The 23,176-nt window shown below is 31.2% G+C and overlaps 2 protein-coding genes across 2 annotated transcripts; both read left to right on the forward strand.

The window, feature by feature from the left end:
* Window positions 1-3,241: 3,241 nt before the first annotated feature.
* LOC112577474 (cytochrome P450 4g15-like) lies at window positions 3,242-9,271 on the forward strand. The gene is made up of 13 exons (NM_001364222.1): window positions 3,242-3,319; window positions 4,738-4,917; window positions 5,393-5,499; window positions 5,657-5,747; window positions 5,878-6,060; window positions 6,177-6,243; window positions 7,069-7,195; window positions 7,388-7,535; window positions 7,634-7,743; window positions 8,146-8,214; window positions 8,472-8,640; window positions 8,725-8,910; window positions 8,986-9,271. Exons 2-13 carry the CDS (start codon window positions 4,743-4,745, stop codon window positions 9,153-9,155), a joined length of 1,602 nt encoding a protein of 533 aa, NP_001351151.1. The 5' UTR covers window positions 3,242-3,319; window positions 4,738-4,742; the 3' UTR covers window positions 9,156-9,271.
* A 6,215-nt stretch (window positions 9,272-15,486) lies between these two features.
* LOC106680029 (cytochrome P450 4g15-like) lies at window positions 15,487-22,871 on the forward strand. Its single transcript, NM_001364216.1, has 13 exons — window positions 15,487-15,533; window positions 16,884-17,066; window positions 17,637-17,743; window positions 19,063-19,153; window positions 19,972-20,154; window positions 20,247-20,313; window positions 20,415-20,541; window positions 20,634-20,781; window positions 21,251-21,360; window positions 21,809-21,877; window positions 22,006-22,174; window positions 22,253-22,438; window positions 22,546-22,871. The coding sequence occupies exons 2-13, from the start codon at window positions 16,892-16,894 to the stop codon at window positions 22,713-22,715; spliced, it is 1,602 nt and encodes a 533-aa protein (NP_001351145.1). The 5' UTR covers window positions 15,487-15,533; window positions 16,884-16,891; the 3' UTR covers window positions 22,716-22,871.
* Window positions 22,872-23,176: the final 305 nt, after the last annotated feature.

Genomic DNA, 23,176 nt, shown 5'->3' on the forward strand with positions numbered 1-23,176 from the left:
AAACTACAAAAAACATTAATTGTACTAGTTGGGGAGATTGCAACATAAACAGAGTATCGCTTTTTGTGATATGGAAACGGCCACTGAAAAAATATTTATTTTCTTTTTTAAATCTAAGCTATATCCTAGGTAGACAATGCTTGAAAAAGGCAGATTAGAAAAAAAACAAAAACTATGTAATGATTAGTGTTTGAATTTACCCACTTGGTAAAAATCAATAACCTATATTTTTTTTTTCCTTTTTCGTACCCTCCTTTATTACAAATAAAAATTACAAATGTATTACTACTACTGCCTTTGATTAGAAATCATGTGGCTAATGCCAGTGGATTATTGGAACAGGGAGGGAAATTCCGCTGGTTAGGTATGAGTGTAACGACTTTAGACTGTAGAGTCCACAGTCCTTCCCTCGTCGAGGACGTCAATTAAGGGGACAGTGCACTGCCACCTCCCAGGTCTTAGTGGAGGGTTAATTTCACGAAGCAGAGGGTTTGAGCAAGCCTTCAACACATCAAAAAAATTGATGTGTCGTCGGCTTATGAACTCTGCCACAGAGAGGAGCTCATCACGGATGACATTGTGCTTGGCCCTCTGAAGCTTGGTTACCCTGACGATTCTTCGAAGAACAGATCCCTGAAAACTCTTCAGTCTGTTTAACGTAGTTTTATAAAGATGTCTCATTAAAGGAGCACCACGGAGCGGAGTTGGTCTGATAATTGCTTTGTAGATGAGTAGTTTCAGGCACAGTGAAAGTTGAGGTGAAGTGAGCAGATGGTGCAGCCTCTTCTTGGCATGATTAGACGATGACAATCTAGTGTCACACAAGGTAGAGGGTGGAATTAGAAATCTCCCGTCCCTGTTCATCCACTACGAAATAACCTATAAAGGCAATTGGCCACAATAAACAATAACCACGCCAATGATCGTCTATGGGTAGATACGTTTGTAAAATAAATAAAAATTTATGGAAAAACAAAAACATTTATCAGATTGGTAAAATAGAAAGCTACACCGTGTATGTATGCGCAATTTAGACAATAGTACAGCCCTGGAATGCGAAAACATTTTTTTTTTTTTTAAATTAGCCATCAAATTTTTGCATATTACATATTTATCTATTTTTTATTTCTGCTAACAATGAGAGAGGGTTAATTATGTTAAATAAACCAAAGTAAAGGTACTTTAGAGGCAGATTTTTTTATTCATCATTTAAGCCCCATCAGACTCTTCTTCATCTCACTCTTATGCTATTACTATACGACGAGGGGTTAGACTATTTTAATGTGGATAAAACATATCTAATGTTAAATATCACTTAAATAGTATTTATTTAACGTGTGATATAGTTTATGCACTAGTGTAAAGAGTTTACTCAAAATCGTTAGAGAAGCAAGAAGTGACAAAATGGGAAAATCGATGATATAGAGTCGCACTTCTGGTAAGCTGCTTTCATGAAAAAGTTGCTATCCCATCCAAAGTATAACATTAAATATGTAATTCAGTTACGTAATTTTTTTTGTTTTTGAGTTAGGCTGTTCACAGACACATACGCAGTTTTTACAAGATTTAGCTATTTGGATTCAGAAAACCTCAAAAAGTGTATTAACATCAAAAGCTCAAATTTTAAATTGTTCACGATTGCTATCCTTCTCTTACCATATATTCCATATATAGGCAATAGAAAAAAAAATCAACCCAACAGAAACTCCTAATACAACTCTCTTTGCTAAGTTTTACGAATCTGTTTGCTAGGGTTAACCCCTGCAACATTTTCCTGAAAATCAGCAAGTCTATGTTCTACTATTATGCTTAGTATCTATCTATACTAGTATCAGATAATACAGGAATAATAAAAAAATATGAAAATCCTTCGTACGTATCCAGAGTAACTTTGAGGCATCACCTAATAACATTATATGACTGGTTCAAAATTTGGATAACTCTAGGTAGCTAAAAGAGATCTGTGAATATTTAGCTTCAAAACTGGAACGCACACTCAAATTCCTCAAAGTAATGGTTTATATTTAGTTTAATATATATTTTAGAATCCATCAGCAGCTGAAATAAGTCGTTAATTGGATTAATTGGATCCATATTTATAAATAAATAAAAAACAACATATGTAATATTTATTATTGCAACACGAAATGTGTTTTATTATTTAAGATGTTAGTTTTAGTTCAAAATACTCAACAAATGGCTCTTTACATAGTTTAATTTTACAATTAGGTAAGGAGATAAATGAAGATTTGAATAAACAAATCTGATTTACTGTTTTGTTCATTCTTCAGTGAGAGGGTGAGGATTACAACATTTCAGAGAAGTTAGATCGATATTTTAATAGATATAAAATATAATTGCTCGAGGATTTGCTATTCCAAAAGATACTGTCATAAAATACACCCTACTGGGAACGAACTCACCCCTCTACGTTTCAAACGAGACCATTCACACCGACCTAGGCATTCCGACTGTAACGGACCACATTCATACGACTTACAAACGGTTTCACAACACGCTACATGGACAATTTCAATAAATTTATACGACAGATGGCAACACATGACATTCCTGACGTAACTAGGTGTAGGCTGAAGAAGAGTTGGATGCGGGACCTCCTGATGTAATAAAATAATTTACTTAACGTCAGGAGGATGCACCACTGGGTAACATCTCCCTCAAGCCTGGGTAGAACATCTCATTTGCTGGTTGTAAATGTACATTCACAGGTGCAAATAAATAAAATATACGCTGTATCGTTACAATTTTAGTTTTGTGCGCTAGAGTACTGAAGAAAGTAGGTTGAATATGAGACAAAAAAAAAAATCACCAGGGGCAGAATTAAGCCCGACCAACTATTACTTTTAAATTTGAAATCGACGATTTGGACGGGTGTATCAAAATAGACTTGAACACCAATGAACAGATTTTAATTTTATAGAACTTAGCATAGATTAGAGCCAGGAGATGAACAACTAATAAACAATGCTTATTATATATATGTAATAATTATCTATGTCACAGTAATAATTATAAAACATTAAAGTTATCAGTAATTTGTCTGATACCATTGCCGTTACAATTATATTTGTGGATATACTTTGAAATATCGGACAGGTGAATGAAAAAAATTCAATTTAAGGTCCTTAAACGTCACACGTAACCTTTGTTCCTTATACGGTTAAGCTTAGGACCATAGAAGATAGAGTTAGACATGTATATATAGTCAGTAGTCGGAAACCGTCAGTACAACAGAGACGTCTCCTAATCTGTGCTAAGGGGTGCTAACTTTTGAGTCCAGTAGAACATTTCGAAACAGGTATTGTGCTAATTATTGTTATTTAATCTTTAGAGGGCGCCAAAGATTAGAATATCGCTAACGAGTTATAATAATTAAAAATTAATTGTGTAGCAATAATATAAATGGGGATACATAGTTTCGTAATATTAAAGAATAATATGGTATCTAGTTGTGTTCAAGATTTAATATAAAAATTTGACAAAAGAATAACAGAATACAATTGTAATCAATGTACCAAAAATAAATAGACTTAACCGCGTTTCGAATTGACCGATAGCTGATTCGAGCAAGTGGAAACACAGTAACTTAACAGTAAATATTTCGTGTTTCCCAAAATAAATATTCCTATTTAGAGGCCATAAGTTTGATATTTTATATTACTATTAGATTATTAATTTATAAAAAGGTTTTTAGAATACCTTTCCGGTCTTTTAGAAAATCTTTATTTTGAGATAATTTAAGATCTCGAGGCCCCTTCATTTTGCTAAATCTACGAGGCCGCTTTGTTTGCTTACCGCTTTATCCGTCCTTGTCAGCTTCTGACGATTCCTAAAATTGATACCTATGTAGTAAACAGTGATTTTGTTATAAATTTTATGAGGTATGAAGAAACACTTAGAGGACAAATAAGTATTTATGGAAATTATAAATCGATGGTCAACCTCACAATAGTCGTAAATGCAAATTTTATGGTTTTAAGTAAAAACGATTTAAAATTTGACCTTTTAGTTTTTTTCACATTACTTGGGTACATTGTTTACCACTTTTTTGCATCGCATAAAGCATATGAGTAGACATTGATTTAGATATTTCCCAACGGTTTCCATCTCTAAGAGCTGTAATGACTAAATTGATACTCTGGTCTGTGATTGATTGTTGGTTATTTGGATTTTAACGGCATAAGTTAAATTAAATTATCATAAAATTCGAAAAATTACCAAATGTTGATCGTTTTTAACATGATTGGTATACTAATTACTAGCTCTCATGAATTAATTTCATGAAATTTAGAATTTTCTATTACTATTATCTATTCATACTTGGACTAAGCCGTTCACTTAAAGCATTCTGCGAGACATGGTTATTTCGACTCGAGGGATCTTAAGTCGAGTCAGAGGGTAAAGCAAAGGTATATTAAATTCCCGGGCTGGATGCGATAGATTATTTTTTATTCTATTATATCAACCGTGTATTGATTCTGGGGTCTGAGGGTCTTGTGTGGCACACCAAGCCGCTGGAAAGTGAGTATTCTTGATCAAGATGCTCCTGGTGATTGAGGTACTTTTTAGCAAGTATTGAGTTCAAGACCCTTCATGTGTTATGGTCGATCAACTTATTATAAATAAGTTCATTGACCGCACCCCCAACCGTCTTCTCCTCGTTCATCATCCACGGTCAACTATCTCTCATAATTATAAATAAAATTATTTTCGTAGGTGGCATGGACGTTCTGGGCCTAGACTCCATATTGGTGGCGGGGCTGACCGCAGCGATCGCCGCCTACGGCTACTTCTGGTTCTCCAGGAGGCGGCTCTACGAACTGGCCTCCAAGATTCCAGGACCTGCTGGATATCCCTTCATCGGCAATGCCTTGCGGTTCATTGGAGGAGCCGACAGTAAGTTATTTCCTTAATTATATCGTTATTTTTCTTATATTCGATAGTCATATCTTAGAAAAAAAAAAACTTTATTTCATATTGGATGTATTTTAAAGATTAGTATTTTAATCTTGGATTAGTTCGTCTACTCTCTGCAAACTATCCTCAAGTTACCTTTAAATTTTTCTAAAATGGTGTTATCTGATTGAACTTGAAAGTGAAGAAATATTACAATTAAATAAGAATTAAAAATGATGGATTAAGAAGCAATGACGATAAAATAAACATGTTCGTTTGAAAATATGATTTTTGACATCGGTACATTTTAAAGTCTGCTGTCATCAATGACAAATTATAACGATTTAATGTAATGCTGAAAACAAATATTCCAGACGAAACCACAAATTACAGATCTTATTATATACGACCACAAACTATTTAAATTTTTACTGATATTAAAATTGCTTGAATCCTTGTGGTTTTTCCGTTACAGAATTGTTCAAGAATGTATTCTCTAGGACGTTGGAATACGGAGATGTCGTCAAAATGTGGGTTGGTCCCAGGCTCCTTGTTTTTCTTACCAATCCAGCTGACATTGAGGTCTGTTGAAAAATTAAAACTTTTAATAAAATTAAATAAATAAAGTAAAACAGAGTACTTAACATAAATTAAAATGTATAGTTAGGATGAACAATTATAAAAACCTATTAAATTTGTCATATTAATTATGAAAACTGACCTCACGATTTTTTTTTAGTTAATTCTCAGTAGCCATGTTCACATTGACAAAGCACCTGAGTACAGATTATTTGAACCATGGCTAGGAGATGGCCTTCTCATTAGTACAGGTAAGAGTTCCTTAAATTAAATATTATTGTACATCTTTTTTAATTAAGCTGTGGGTTATTTCCAATCTTAGAGATAAAATATTTTTTAACAGAGTAATGCTTAACCGATTTTATATTTTAATTATTTTAGGTGAAAAATGGAGGAACCACAGGAAACTCATCGCTCCTACTTTCCACTTGAACATCTTGAAGTCATTCATACCCACATTCAACAGCAACAGCGTTGATGTAGTAAAGAAGTTGAAGCAAGATATGGGAAGCGAATTCGACGCCCACGACTACATGAGTGAGGCCACAGTTGAGATTTTGCTAGGTATTTTTTTTTTTTAATAATTCTGAAATAACAATAAATATTTACTCATTGGGGTTAAATGACGGTATAGATAAGTTGTACATATTTTGAAACTTGATTATTATATTATTTAACAGAAACTGCTATGGGAGTAAACAAGAAAACACAGCAAAATGGATACGAGTATGCAATGGCTGTTATGGGGTGAGTAATCTTGAATAGCATCTCTTTATGAACAAAAATCACTGAATACAATATCTTTCATAGGGAACACCTAAAAAAAATGGTAAAATATAAATATACACAAAGTGAAACGTGTAGTAAATTCAGACCCTTAAAGACGTACTACGACAGGTGGATCTGTTGGACTTATTTACAATTATTTGTCGACCTTTTATAAATAATAAAAAGTTTATTATAAAGTATTTATTACTGTACTTATTTATTAATATGGGAATGGACTATACCATCAAAAAATAATAATAAATAAGTTCGGGACCCGAAAATGTAAGATATATCAATGTTTTCGTTGAACTTTATATAACAATATTTGAAGAATCCATTGAAAACGACTAAATAAAAAATCCTCCTTATTCAAATTTTGAGTAAACGTTATTTTTTTATTTCAATTTAACTTTAATTGACTCCCATTGATAACTTTTTTTAAATAATGAAACAATGATTATATCATCTTAGCAAGTTTTAGTAACCGTGAGTGGATTGGAACTCAGAAATAGTTCATCGTTCTTCCACAGAACAATCTATTCTCAAAGATGAATTTTAATGGAACCAAACTGCTTATAATGTCCGCGGTTTGTTATTTTATTATTGTCATTAGCTAACAGATGCCCTTGAGCTCTTAGTTCTGACAATATATGGAACCTCATCGTTTTTCTACTGGACCCTTCGTTTGTTTATTTATTAATCTATTGTGTATCATGCAGAATATGTGTACTTTAGTACTGTGATGTCAATCAATATTTATTATTAGATTACTACAGAACTTCAGCAATTCTTTTTTGTCCCCAGTTTGAGCAACATTCTTCACCTCCGTCATACTAAACTCTGGCTGAGATCCGACTTCATTTTTAACTTCACTTCTTTAAGTAAAGTTCAAGAAAAGCTTCTGAAAGTAATTCATGGCCTAACAAGGAAAGTAAGTTCAATAAAATATACTAGTACAATAACTATGGAAAAACGTGTGTATATGTTACACAAGTGATGCTAAATAGAAATTATAATTTGTATGCTCTCAGCGCTTTTTATTACTGACTTAGTTGGTTAGGTATGAGGGAGAAGACAATCCACATTTTTTATCATAAATTGAAATTTACGTTTTAATTTAAAGGTGTTTAATATCCGTATGGATGAGTACAAGAAGAACGGTAGTAAAATCATCAGCACTACACCTGAAGATAACACAAAAGTACAAGCAGAAGGTGACTACGCGTTCGGACATTCCAAAGGCATCAAAGACGATTTGGATGATGAAATAGGTAAGTATTTATTTTAAATATTTCAATATTCCTTTTTCAACTAGATATTTATTTAGTTATTTTTAATTATACCTTCAAAATAAAATTCGAATGTTAAGGAGAGAAGAAGAGAATGGCTTTCCTCGACCTTCTGATCGATGCTTCTCAAGGAGGAGGTAAACTGACTAACGAAGAGATCCAACACCAAATCGATACTATCATGTTTGAGGTAAAATATAAATGTCTGAGAACTGACACCCGGTTACAGCCAAAAAATCGGATTTTATGTTTTTAATTCAATAATATCATGATAATGAGTTATCTTTTATAACTTATATTATCACTAACAGAGAACAGATAAACTGAAAAACACTATCGTATTTTGATATGGTTACAAAGTTTTTAAAAATAAATAAGAGCTTAGAAGATTTTTAATTTGCATTTAAATTTTTGTTTTTACTTTTAACATAAAGTATGACTTGCTATTAAATATCTCCTATTATTATATAACATAATATAATATCTCCTATTAACATGTAAAATAAAAAAACACAACTTAACCCCTTATTTATTTGGTAACTTTATTGATTATTGATGTTCTTTGTTAACATTATGATTTTATTTTTCTTAGGGCCATGATACCACGGCCGCAGGTAGCAGTTTCTTCCTCGCCATGATGGCAGCTCGTCCAGACATTCAGGTAGGGCTAATAATGACAGTAATTATAATTTCATTCTTATTTTGTATTTCACTCTAAGGCTCTGAAGCCTAATTTTGACGCCTGTACATTATCCTAAAGGGATCAATCCCAGAATAAATAAAGAATATTATTATTATTATTAATAAAATAAAAATATAATTATAAATATCTCGAAGAATTGTGAATAGAAAATATTACATTAATCTAGGGGTTTATTTAAGCCTTATAAAAGCTAATAGCATACATTATTTTATCAGGAAAAATGTGTAGAGGAAGTACAACGAATCTTTGGAGATTCAAACAGACCCGTCACATTCCAAGACACACTCGAAATGAAATACATCGAGAGGTGTCTCATGGAAACATTGAGGATGTACCCACCAGTTCCTATCATAGCCAGAGAGCTTAAACAAGAACTCAAATTGGGTAGGACAATAATTGATATTCATATATTTTTATATTTTAATTTTCCAATTTTTGGCGAATAATAAATATAATTTATAATTTCAGCCTCCTGCGACCTGACGATCCCAGCTCACTGCACAGTGGTCGTGAACACTTTCATGCTGCACAGGAAACCTGATATCTACTCAAGCCCCAACTATTTCGACCCTGATAATTTTCTTCCAGAGAAGTCTGCGTCCAGACACTACTACTCCTACATCCCCTTCTCCGCTGGACCTAGGAGTTGCGTAGGTTAGTATCGCAGCATCCTTTTCTTCATGTAGTGTATATTCGCCATAATGTTACATAATAAATAAATATTTTCAGGCCGAAAGTACGCCGTACTGAAACTTAAAGTCATGCTGGCAACTATCCTCAGGAATTACAGAATACTTCCAGGCAAGAAAGAGAAAGACTGGAAACTGCAAGGAGACATCATCCTTAAGAGAGCAGATGGATTCCCACTTGTAATGGAACCAAGGGCGATTAAAGTCTAATATAGTTATAGAATTTTATTATATTTATGCTGACTGTGTTATTTATTCAGAGTTAAAATTTAGAGAAAAAAATGATAAATTATTTAAAACTATGAAATAAACATCTCAATACGAAACTACTTTTATTTCTGTAACATTTTATCCTGTTGTTACTGTTTTATTTTTTTCGAAGAATCCTGATGAGATTTATTATAATTGTATTTACTGAATGTAAATACGTACATCACTTCCTTCTGTGTGTTACTTTATTTATCGGTCTTAATAGTCATTAAGAGTGATAAATAAAGTAACAGTCGTTTCTATTCTAAAGAATTGCTAAACAGATAGCATCTATTTTATCCAGATTTAAAGATAAATTTTAATTGCTTATACAATCAAAGAACTAAGGTTATGCGTTTCAAAAAATAGTTTACACAACCAAGACAAACTTTTCTTCAACTGATGTCGATCGAATTAAATAAAAAGGCACAATAAATTTATAAAGTTTATTAGGGAATGTGTGAGTACTTCGTTTGAAGTTTGTTTTGAGTTAAACACTTAATAAGTGGTATTTATAAGCTATATTAACCAAATCGCATACAATGTTTTGTTATTCTCGTTAGCATGTATATTTTTTTGGTAATATCAATAATTTGGTATTGTTATATACTATTACTTACGAAACCCCAGAGGGACTTACACCTGCCAAATATAAAAAGAAACCGATTAAAAACAATACAAACTTTTCAATTGCAATTTTTAAGACTGGCAACGAACTTACCACTCTACATTCACACCGAGCTACGCATTCCGACTGTAACAGTACGAATTTATTTGATTTATAAACGGTTTCACAATATACTACATGGACATTTCAATAATTTTATACCACAGATGGGAGCACATGACATCCCTGAAGTAACTCGGCTTAGGGTGAAGAGGAGTTGGATGAGTAATTTACTTAACGTCAGGAGGATGCACCACTGAGTGCTGTCTCCCTCATGCCATGTCATGCTATTCCTGAATAGAACAGCTCATTTGCTGGTTGTAAACTAGCTTTACAGGTGCAAATAAATAAAAAATGTAAAGATAAAAAAAAAGAAATTAATAATTTGGTCATCTTGTTAATTCATATTTAACGATACATATCATAATATACATATGAAAATACAAATTATTGTGAATTCACTCAGCGTTATAATGACCTTTCCACTATTTAAATCCACCTTGATATATCCAATTAACAAACCATGGTTTTGAGTTAATGTTAATAAAATGTAGGATTCCATTTGTAGCAGTTGACAGGGAAGATGTACCAATTATTAACATAGTATAAATACTAATTTAATGTGAAATAATAAAAAAAAAAAGCCCTCAGCTTTTACCTGAAATTATCACAATAATATTTTTGTTAAAATGCGTTACATTAAAAACTATAAAACTACTTTATGTAGACTGGTTACATAAAAATATGGTTCTCTTTCAGTAAATGACTTGAGTTCATGTTCAAAATATTCGTTTTATAATGCACTAAAATCACATGAAATACATGAGGTAACATAAGAAATTATTTTCCTATTATGTAATGTAGGTAGATAGTGATTAAACTAAGTTAAAAAATAAAACTTTTGAGATTGTTGTCTATTTTCTACAATAGGATTCGATACTTTCTAATTGACATCATTCATCCCCATGGTTTTTGGGGAAAAAATATGTGTCCAGGAAGTTTGATGATAACATCTCCTTCTTAGACTTCAATTTTTTTTCTGAATTAAGATTAAAACGATTGTTCATTCTATCAACATTATATAATTTAATTACTGTACCTTTATTCCCTTTCACACTCTTAAGCTGGCAAGCTGTTGCCAATCTTCTTGAGGCCTTTTGCAAAAAAGGTAATGAAAATTCTCCTACTGTGAACACCTCACGGTATTGAAAATATATATTTTTATCAGTCGCTACTTCCACAGATTAATGGATTTGATCCTGGATCGGAAATTCCTTTAATTTTACCACTGATTTTTTATTTCCGTTCATCTGAGAATACTCTTCGGCACTCACAGATCAATTTACCGTTTTCATAGTAGCAGCGTGGTAACGCGCCAGTGTGCCAGCCCATAGATTGAGTTCGAGTCCCCGGCCCTATCCGGGATTTTTTCAAGCTTATAACTATATAATACTCATTCACAACCTCCCCACGGGCATTTGTGAGGCCCGTCAGCCAATGGGTGGCACTCACAAAATAGGCGTGGGAGTGACGGACCCACTCAATGAAAACCACGTCAAGAAGCGCGCGAAGTATTCCTTAAGGGAGACCTTGGACCTCCACGGTCTGTGGCGCCAATAAACAAACAAACAAAAAGCAGTTATTATAACTGATTTACAAATTTGGATAAAATCTGATGGAGTTACAAATGTATACGTGAACAGGTTAATAAATAAATCAAGAACACGTCCCAATAAAAGACAAAGTATCTTTTAGTCATTTTATGCAAACAGATCTCTTATTGTACGCAAGGAAACGATCGATTCGTATATACTAACCTTGAAATCAGATAGAGTGACGGCAGAAAACAATATATGAAATTTTTCTAAAAGCATATAAAATAACATTATTTCTTTCCTCCTATAATCTATTGAAACGAACGCTGGGAACCCGTACCCAATATTTTTAGTTGTAAAATGACCAAAATAAAACGAAAAAAGTTAATTGGTAATAATCACTGCCTCCCTTTTTGGGGCCTTTGGGACCACATAGTTTCCTTATTGATGTTATAGTTTAAATTCTTTCGTTTAAGCCTAAGATAATTTACTTTCCGTTCCCAACCTTGAGCACTTCCCATGATTATTTTTATTTATGAAGATTAATAAAAACCATAATTAAGGATCTGAGTGGAGATCATAAGTAAAAATAGAAGAGATAAAAACGAAATTTGAAGAAAAAATTATAAAAACTGAAATAAGAGACCAAATTAAAAAAAAAAATACGAGTAAATAAACGAAAAGTGCCGAAATACAAGGGCGTGGGCGAATTTTTTAATACGGAAAACGCCGTACCCCATTTATCTGGTATTCTAATACGTTCTTGAAAGCAATGATTAAAACCAGGTAGCTCTGATTTTGGTAAAATTACTAATTTTAATTTATTAATATTAATTTAATTAAAACTGCTATTTATTATTAAAATTTTGATTACTAGTTTGTGTCACTAATGAGATGCTAGATCGAATGTTAAGGTGCTAGAGCTTAAAGATATTTATCGAAAATTGTAAATCTCCAGAATCGTACTTTGAAAACGATGACGCACAACAGTAATAAATCAGAAAATCTCAACATAGTTGCATCTCTACTACCTAAAATATTCGACTTGTACAAAATTGTACTAAAATTTTGTACGGTCATTTATTTAGCATTTAACAACAGAATCGGGAAACACACTTTAAACTAAATATACCACATTAGTTCAATCGTGTACCAAAGACTTTGATTTTGTACATTCTTACTTTTATGAATCTTAATAACTGATTTTTATGCAGTAAATAAACTGACAGTGATTCTCCATTTAGTGATTTCGATTTTACAAAACTACATGCAAAAATATATCACTTAGATGTACCCTAGCTATATATAAAGTAGCCATTGTCCATACCACTTATGAATTTTCAGCTTCATTATTATTAATTTATTAGTTGTAAATTATTATTGTTAAATTGTTTCTTCTTATAAGTTGTACTTTATTTCATCCATTCTTTTATTTGTTGCATTCAATTACTGAATTTTATAATAGTCCATAAATTAATATTATTTTATCAAGTTATATTTTTCAACTTACCTATATCAAAATTTTTATTTTGCATTTTAGTTGTATTATATGAACTCTGGTTCATCTCTAGAAATAATTTCAATTTTTTTTTTTACATTTTAACTTTATAAGCCGTTGTCGCTTCCACAATGCCACAATAATTTAAAGTGTCACAAACAAAAATTTTATTTTATATAATAAACATAAAATGAAATATTTGTTTCATGTTATAAATATTTTATTTTGGCATCAGCTCCTAGATGTTGCAACAAATGAAAATAAATGGAAAGAAATTCATATTTTAAAAATATTATCTCATCAGAAATATAACAAAGTTTTTGTACAAAATAAGTCCCCCTTTGTACCGTTTATGCAGAAAAAAAAAGGCTAAGTAATAATTTTATAACATGAAAAAAACTGCATTTAAGCTATTTCAAATTTAATGATGTATACAATGTCGGTCAAAACTTTATGACTATTCAATTTTATATAAAATGAATTTAAAAAAAAAAAATTTAAATGAACAAAATGAAACTAAAAAAGTTTTTCAAATGAAACTTTATAACAACAAAAGTGCAATTAATGTAAATATCGTAAACAATTAATATTATTGTTTAACTCGTGTGGTAGAGTCAAACAGACTTTCTATTAATTCAATTCAATATTAACTTATTAACATGTCCTTAATCTTGTTATAAGTTATATTTTAATGGTTTCTATCTCAAAACGTTTTTATAAAACTATGATTGATAACTAAAACTAATTTTATTCATTTTTTTTATTACAAGTTCAGTACTTTGTAAGGAAATACTGTTACTAGACCGACGGTTGTGCAAGGAAGTGATTTGGTCATAATCACGCTCGATTGTCAGATTTTAACCCAATTAGGGTACCCAATTTATGAGACTAGGCTCTAGAACCCACAGGACGGTGGGATGACTCACGGCTACAATGTAACAAAAAAATTTCTGCCCAGCCAGATTCGAACTCGTGTCCTTGGAGTTTGTAGCATTGTGCCTTACCACGGTGCCACCGCTATACCAAGCTACTTTGACAAAAGAATAATTGAGCCTCAACAACACAACAATTGTAATCTATACACTTTTAAACTGCGTATATGATTATAAAATAAAAGTGTTACTGAAACATAATGTTACATAATCTACTCTTCTCACAAATAATAGTGAAATTAATCAAAAAAAAAAAAATCAATGTGGATGATGGTAATAGGAAAAGTAGATTGAAAGTTTATCATTTCATTTTAAAAAAGAGGACAAATAAATGAGTTCAAAAAACATGGAATAATTGACTGGAAAAGATGAAACAAAATAAAATTAATGAGTACAATAAGAAGGCGAGATCAGCTGAGTACCAGAAAATATATGCTAAATTAGATTACAACTGTGAGTATTTTTTCTATAAAGAGTAAAATCTCTAACTTATTCGGCCAATTTTTAAAGGAGTGGGCTCCTAAATAAAAGGCATAAAAATGCCCCTTATGTAACAAGTGTGCTTAGGAAAATGCGTTTCATTTTATAGCAGTTTCCCCAATATTGAAGGAATTTAGAGAGCCATTTATGGGAAAAGAACAACTAAATTTGTTGAAAACTGTAAATATTCTGGACAACCCGGATTATAAAAAAACATATCTTTGTTTAAAAAACAAGCGTTATCTATACAGATGAATTACTTAAAAAAATTAATTTAGAATGGACTATTGCAAAGGAAAAAAAAATAAATTGTACGTTTTAATATTTTGAAATTTTAATTTAAAATTAGATTGCTACCAATGGGTAGTTTCTCTACACGCCTGTGTCACTCCATAATAACATAAATCAAATTTATTAAATATATAATTATGTATCGTTGTAAATTCCAATAAAGATAAAAAAGTAATTTAAAAAGTTTGTATGTATATTTTTAGGTTGTAAATTTAAACGAACACCTCAACAGATAAACAAAAATTCATAGTCGAAAATTGGCTTTCAATTTTTATACAACAGAACAGCTGGTACTAATTTGGCAGTGTACCCAAATAAACTATACAGATATTCTAAAACATTCTTAAAAGCGATAATTATTTCCCGTTACTATCTATCTGCTTTTGGCTAAATTTATTGTAGCAAATTTGGTAAAAATAGAAGGAAAGAGATAGATATAGATATAAACAAAATAGTTACTTATTCCCTTTGAACCGTCGATGATACGAATTAAGTCGAAATTATAATTTAGTCATATAAAAAAAAATCCCCAACTAGTAACTTTATATTAAATAATTTGTAATTATGATGAATTATAATGAAATATGATTTTTAATAAGTATAAATTATTTGATAAATGACATTCACGCTAGGATAACATGATCAACATAGACAGACAAATGCGATGTACGTATGCGTCCCATTTCGGGTCTATAATAGTCATGTCAAAAAAGAAACTATACTTAATGTCCGTAAAACGTCAGGCGCAACCTTCATCCCTTATAGGGACCTATCCTAGCGCAATATCATGGCTAACAAAATATATATAAAGTCAGTGTCTGCTCTATCCCAGCACGATCAAGTCGTCTCTGGATCGCCGACAAGAACAGCATTCAGGTAAGCATGGTATAGCTGCTAAGAATTGAAGTAATATTTCCTTCTTAATTTAGTCGGAATTAGAACATATTAAAATAGGCGAATATTATATTATTTGTATTGCACATTTCAAGTATTTTAAGTTATACTTTCAAAATTACCATTTATTTTTCTTACATTTTTACATTGAAAGAATTATTATAAAATCGAAGACTCATATCAATTTTTTTCACTAAAGATACCGCTATGTATCCTAATGAGTGAATCATAGATTATAGATAATTTTTATGGTAGAATCAATATTATTTTACCTTGAGTTAAAACAGAAATTTATAATTACCCTCTGCTTGAAAAATAAATTGTAATTATAATAAAAAATAAAATCCTTGGGTATTGTTATCAGCTGTTAGGATGCTAAACAAAAAAATTATAAAAAGTGCGGTAATGACAACCAACTTGAATTCCGAACTTATTTTTATGCTCGAGGGGTAAGATGCGTGCAATTAGGCAAAAGATGAGTTTTATATAGGTCCTCCCAAACTCTCTCTAAGTAGGGTTATGTTTTTTTTTAAAAAAAAAAGATAGATTAAGTTTATATAGAAATAACCGATTGAGAGATTATACCAAAACAAAGGACTTAATGTACCAAGGTTTACATAAGTAACAGCCATTAGGCATTTTTACTCAGCCTCAATCGCTATAATTAACTTTGAAAATGAATTGTTTCACAACATAAAAATGGTCAAACATAAGTTATAATGAAGTAATGTAAAACGTTATCGTGATAATATTGAATAATAATCTTAAATTCTCTTTAGAACTTTTTCCAATTGTTTATTATTGTACAATAACCTTAACATATATTTATTCTCATTCGTCTCTTCTTATAATTAACTGTATAACAACTGTAAATATTATCAATTATTTAAAATGGTTATAATATCTTATTACTTTGAAATTTTAGTTAGTTATTAGAAGCTATTTCTATCTTTTCTTATTCTATTGTGTGATTATTTAAATTTTATTCTATTTAAAAAATCTGCATAATGGCAATCAGATTCTTAGCACCCTTGTTGTAATATTTCCAGTTTTTCAAAACTGAACTTGTGTTTCTGAGTTATACTGTAGAATGGCAGTGGTTTAACGCTTGAGTTATGATATAAAACCCAAATTACTCAATTTACTTTGTCAATTTTTCATTATTCAAAAAACTTCGCCTGTATAACGTATTTTTATATATTTCAGGTTTTTAATAACTTTAGGGTTGTAAAAAAACTGAGTCTTTTTTACAATCTCTATCCTAAATTTTCCAAAGAGGATCTATATGAACTGATTATGGGACATATGATATTGAAAGAGCTCTGTTTCCAGGAGGCGTAATGGATATATTGGGCATTGACTCCATACTGGTGGCGGGGCTGACCGCAGCAATCGCCGCCTACGGCTACTTCTGGTTCTCCAGGAGGCGGCTCTACGAACTGTCATCCAAGATTCCAGGGCCTGCTGGATATCCCTTCATCGGCAATGCCTTCCGGTTCATCGGAGGAGCTGACAGTAAGATATTTTATTTGCAACTTGATTAAATTTATGTATTGCTACTTAAATATTAAATTTATTAAACTTTTATTGTTTCCGAGATCTTTTTCTGTTAGAATATTATTATCTTTCATCAAAAGAAAATATAGTTAACAACGTTACCACATTATAATTTTCAATATTATGATTAGGGCCCTGATGGTTGAGAGTGTTAGGAATAAATCTCGGCCCTTCCAATCTGGCTAGAACAGCTTGGTAACCTTTAGAATAAAACGTCCGCGTTTTACGTTTTAACAATCTTAACATTAAGGATACAATTTGGAACTTAAGGCTAAAATAGGACATTGTTTTTTTTTTAATAATGTTTTTAAATTTCCCAGTCTTATCGTATATTAATATATATCCATTGTTGCAATACAGTTGTAAAAGTAAGATTGAATCAGAACTTTAAAAATGTTACATGTACGAGTATATACAATAATAAGTAACGCCAGAAAATCTGTAACTTTTCATTTGCTGAATGATCCATAAGTAACTTTGAACTGATTTGACATTCCCTTATAATCATTGTAATATTTTCTATTCCAGAGTTATTCAAGAATGTATTCTCGAGGACGCTTGAGTATGGAGACGTAGTCAAAATGTGGGTTGGACCAAGGCTCCTGGTTTTTCTAACCAATCCAGCAGATATTGAGGTACACCTTTTAATTATAAAATTAAAAATAGATACAAAACCTAATCATGCTTTTCCATTGTAAGCTAAAAAACTAAAAATATAAATATTAGTTAAGGGCTATTTTACCCCAATAATTTTTCAAAAGTATTTTTATTATATTTTAATGCATTGTAACGTTTCTTGACCACGTTAATTTTTATTAATTTATAAACAGCTTAAATTAAATTTAAGCATTATCGTAATACCATTTTTTGTCGATTTCAAAAACAAAGATAAAACCGTTTTTGTTCTTTTTTTACAATCCTAGTACGCATACGTAATTAATGTATATAAAATAAAATATTATTTATATTTGATTTTTAAAACTTTACAGTCAAACTCAAGAGTAATAAATAATGCTGGCAAATAAATAATTAAATAATTCAGGTGGAATACTACATTTGAAGATTTAAAGATAATCGAGGGAGGATAAAAGTGCATTTGCATAAGCCAGAAATTTTTTTTGAACTTTTTTTGTGCTTCCCTTTCTAGATAGCTCCTTAAATACACATAAAATTTTTCGCCAACTCTAGTATTGTCAATACTGTATTTTTCAGATTTCATACATTTAAAATAATATTTTTAAAAATAACTCAATATTTTCATAGCTGTAGACTATTAAATATAATAATATTACAAATTTATATTATTTCTGCATGTCTTGTATGAACTGATCATTAACAATTACAAACAGTGCTTATTGAATATTAAAGTGTACAAAATATTTAACTTAGCTTTTGGCCTAGACCTAAATTAATTAGGAACAACATATTTCAAAATTAAATAATAATAACGGACAAAAAAAAAATAAATAAATAAAAGCTCCAATGTACTAACTCTCTAGTAAGTTGGAAACATTTTATTATTCACTTTTTATCGCCAGAAAGCGATTCTGTGGATTAAGTTAACAATAAATTTAAAGAAAAAAAAAATTCGTAAAGTACGAAGAAGACTCCGGAAATTTTAAAAATAATGTTTTTAGAAAAAAGTTGCTTGTACAAATTTTCTTGTGGTTTTGGCATTTCGCCAGCTAATTAGCACGTTGGCAATGGCATTTAGTTGCACTTCTTGATTTAACCTTTTATTTCCATGTTATTAATGTCCAATCATTATTTTTGTTTTATTAATATATAATAATAATTGTTAATTACATTATAACATTTTAGTTTATTTCTTTGTTACTATTATTAGTATTATTATTTAGAAATTGAATGTAACTAATATATTTATTAAAAGAAAAAAAATACAATGTTATATTATATACAGCTAATAAATCACGTCATCGTGATTCTTTTTCAGCTGATCCTCAGTAGCCACGTACATATAGACAAAGCACCAGAATACAGATTATTTGAACCATGGCTAGGGGATGGTTTACTTATCAGTACAGGTAAAACCTTGATATTTATTAACAATCTATATTAAATATGTATTTTTTATTGTACTAATCAAGCGGCTTCACAAAACCTAAGTTGGTAGACTATAACATAGATAAAACGTGACATAGAATTTTATCTCGTAATAAAAAAAAATAAAAATATTATTCACATATTGTAAAGTTTCAATGTTCTTAACACAAATTATTAAGGATATTGAAACTTTACATTAAATAAAATTATTTATTAATAAATATTAAATTTTAGGTGTGTTAATACCAAAAAACCCGTTTGATATTAGTGTGCTATGACTCATATGAAACTAATGTCATCAATAGGAAACTCGAATTTAGTCTAGGGTCGGCTAAAATTTTAGCTAATTGCGTAAACGAGGTAAAACTTGCGGAAAAGTTTGGTCTGAGATTTTCTTTAATTGTTTTATAATTGTTATAGAAAGCCGTTTCAGTTTAGTTATTTTTACTTATTTTTTAATATGAAATGGAATATATCAAGTTTAGAGAACGTGGACAACATTAATTTAGCATACAAGTAACAGTTTAGCAAATTTAGCATTTCAGCACTGAAGAGACATTCACACAAAATTTATGGAAAATGTTTTGCACAGTAACACATTTAGCATTAGTCCATGAATACTACACCTAATATTTAATTAGTATGTATTACAAACATAACTATTCTACTCTAATGAACAGTGTTATTATGTAATTCATCGGACATAGTTTTTCTAAATCACCAGTGACTTCGATAGCAAGTGCATTATTATTCGTCCCAGGCTAGATAACCAATCTTTACGCAATTTTTTTGTACCCAGGTGAAAAATGGAGAAACCACAGGAAACTGATCGCTCCCACTTTCCATTTGAACATCCTGAAATCATTCATTCCAACCTTCAACAGCAACAGTGTCGATGTTGTTAAAAAGTTGAAGCAAGATGTTGGAAGGGAATTCGACGCACATGACTACATGAGTGAGGCTACAGTTGAGATTTTATTAGGTTCGTACTTCATTAGTTAATATGACAATTAATTTATAGCAAACATGAAATATTAACGTCAATGAGTCATTTAATGGTCTTTTGTTTAACAGAAACCGCAATGGGTGTAAACAAGAAAACTCAAAAGAACGGTTACGAATACGCAATGGCAGTTATGGGGTGAGTTTAGTGGAACATGTTCACTATTACTATCAAATTATGTAATAAACATTAAAGTTTAAAATGTAATATTTAAAACTTTACTAATTATTGCTACTCAGGTTGAGCAATATCCTCCATCTCCGACACACCAAGCTCTGGCTCAGACCTGACTTCATTTTCAACATGACATCACTCAGCAAAGTACAAGAGAAACTCCTGAATGTTATTCACAGCCTAACTAGAAAGGTAATGACTAATTATTTGTATTTAAAACTATCTGAATTCCCTTGCTTATTATTGAGAAGCTAAAGAAGCTGTGTGCTAAACAATTGGTTTAGGTATTCAACATCCGTATGGACGAGTACAAGAAGAACGGTAGTAAAATCATCAGCACTACACCTGAAGATAACACAAAATTGCAAGCAGAAGGTGACTACGCGTTCGGACATTCCAAAGGCATCAAAGACGACTTGGATGATGAAATAGGTATTTTAACATTAAATTATCTATATGAGGATCTAAATTAGCTTGTGATACAGGATCCACAGCGTGTTTCACAACAGTGTTTCATTTATATATTTACATCTTGAAAATTTCGGGGATACTGTATTTCTCTCTTCGGCATCTAATCGGGGATATTAATTTGTTTTTATTATAAACATTGTTAAAAAAAAGTTTCATCTATTTCACTATAAAATTATAGAATTAGAACCGTGCCTAACCGTGGTTGGGGGTCAAAGTTCTTCATTTTGTGGGACCGCCACTCACCGACACTCAATGAAAAAAGTCAACGTCCCAGGCCGGATTCGAACCGGCACCGCCAATAGACATCAAAAATTGGTCACCACTTAGCACTGGGCCATTTAACCACTGAGCAATGGGCGGCCCAACTTTCTTCATATCATTATGGTGTATCAAAAATGTATCATAAAACCAACAATTTATTTTTATTCAGGGGAGAAGAAGAGAATGGCTTTCCTCGACCTTCTGATCGATGCTTCTCAAGGAGGAGGTAAACTAACTAACGAAGAAATCCAACACCAAATCGATACAATCATGTTTGAGGTAATATTTAAATTATCAATTAATAAAGAATAAGAATAATTAAAACAAATTGTAAATATTTTCTTCTCTTAATATGTTACAATAACGTAACCCATTAGTCTCCAACATTTTTAGTCTCAGGGCCAAACTGACGCCTTCCCTAAGAAACGTATTTACGAGCCTTCGTAAGGAAATCTTGCTAAAGTTCTCCTTTAAATGTACACCAGCTTATCTTAGCATAATTATAGCTTTATAAACGGTACGTTTTATTCCTAGCAATTCATCATATACAGTTGCTTTATTAACAAAACCAATAATAAATAAAATTGCATAAAACAAAAATTGTCATAAAGGGAAGCGAAAGGTGTGAATTTAAAGGGTCTTTTGTAAGAGGTCCATTAGAAACGTTCCTAAATATAGTCCTAATTCCTTATTATCTTTATCAATATAGTAATATCATTTATGTCAGGGTCATGACACCACCGCCGCTGGTAGCAGCTTCTTCCTCGCCATGATGGCAGCTCGTCCAGACATTCAGGTAGAGTTACAATAACAGTTACAAAATAAAATTTTTTTTGTATTGATTTATAATTAAAAAAAATTAGTTAGTTATAATAAAGGTTTCCTTGAGTCTTAAAAATACTGAAAGCATATTTTTTATGTCAGGAAAAATGTGTAGAAGAAGTACAACGAATCTTCGGAGATTCAAACAGACCCGTCACATTCCAAGATACACTTGAAATGAAATACATCGAGAGGTGCCTCATGGAGACACTAAGGATGTACCCACCAGTTCCTATCATAGCCAGAGAGCTTAAACAAGAACTCAAATTGGGTAGGAAAATAATTGATATATGATATTTTTTAACTTTCTGATTTTCGGCGAACAATAAATATTATGAAATAATTTCAGCTTCCTGTGATCTGACGATCCCAGCTCACTGCACAGTGGTCGTGAACACATTCATGCTTCACAGGAAACCTGACATCTACTCTAACCCCAACTTCTTCGACCCCGATAATTTCCTTCCAGAGAAATCTGCGTCCAGGCACTACTACTCCTACATCCCCTTCTCCGCTGGACCTAGGAGTTGCGTAGGTCAGTATCCTAGTTTATCTTAATTATATAGTTCACCATGGTTCTATAATTATATATATTCACCATGGTTCATACAATACAGAATGAAACAATTTAAATATTTGCAGGCCGAAAATACGCCGTACTGAAACTGAAAGTCATGCTGGCTACCATCCTCAGGAACTACAGAATCATGCCAGGAAAGAAAGAGAAGGACTGGAAATTGCAAGGAGACATCATCCTCAAGAGAGCTGATGGATTCCCGCTACAATTAGAACCAAGAGCAATCAAAGTTTAATTTAAAATTACTTTAAAATAACGTTACTCTGCAAAACGAAAAAGAAAATTAAAAAAAAAAAAATGCAATTTTCGTGTTATGTTTTCCAAATAGTATATTTTATAATAATTTATGAGAAGTATAAAAATAAAAGGACTGAAATATTGATTGTTATAATCATATCTACTTTCTTTCCATCCTGTGGTTTCACAATTCATTGCAATATATTGATTAAGAGTAATACATTTTCCATTTGAATTTTTTTTAAATCGAGAAGGCATTACTATTTAAAACTTATGTTGTTTACTGTGCAAATAATGAGACTAAATCTGTCAAAGCTAATTGCTTTCTTAATTGTTTTACGCATAAAAACCAAAAACAAAACTTTACATCCAACAACTGTAAAACTACTTACATTACAAAATGAAACTTTTTCCTTTTCATTCCAATCATCATCGAAGTCCACCTCAAAACAAAACCGC

The sequence above is a fragment of the Halyomorpha halys genome, unplaced genomic scaffold, assembly GCF_000696795.3.
Source record: "Halyomorpha halys isolate HHAL.00 unplaced genomic scaffold, Hhal_1.1 Scaffold239.1, whole genome shotgun sequence".
In the NCBI taxonomy this organism is placed as follows: Eukaryota; Metazoa; Arthropoda; class Insecta; order Hemiptera; family Pentatomidae; genus Halyomorpha; species Halyomorpha halys.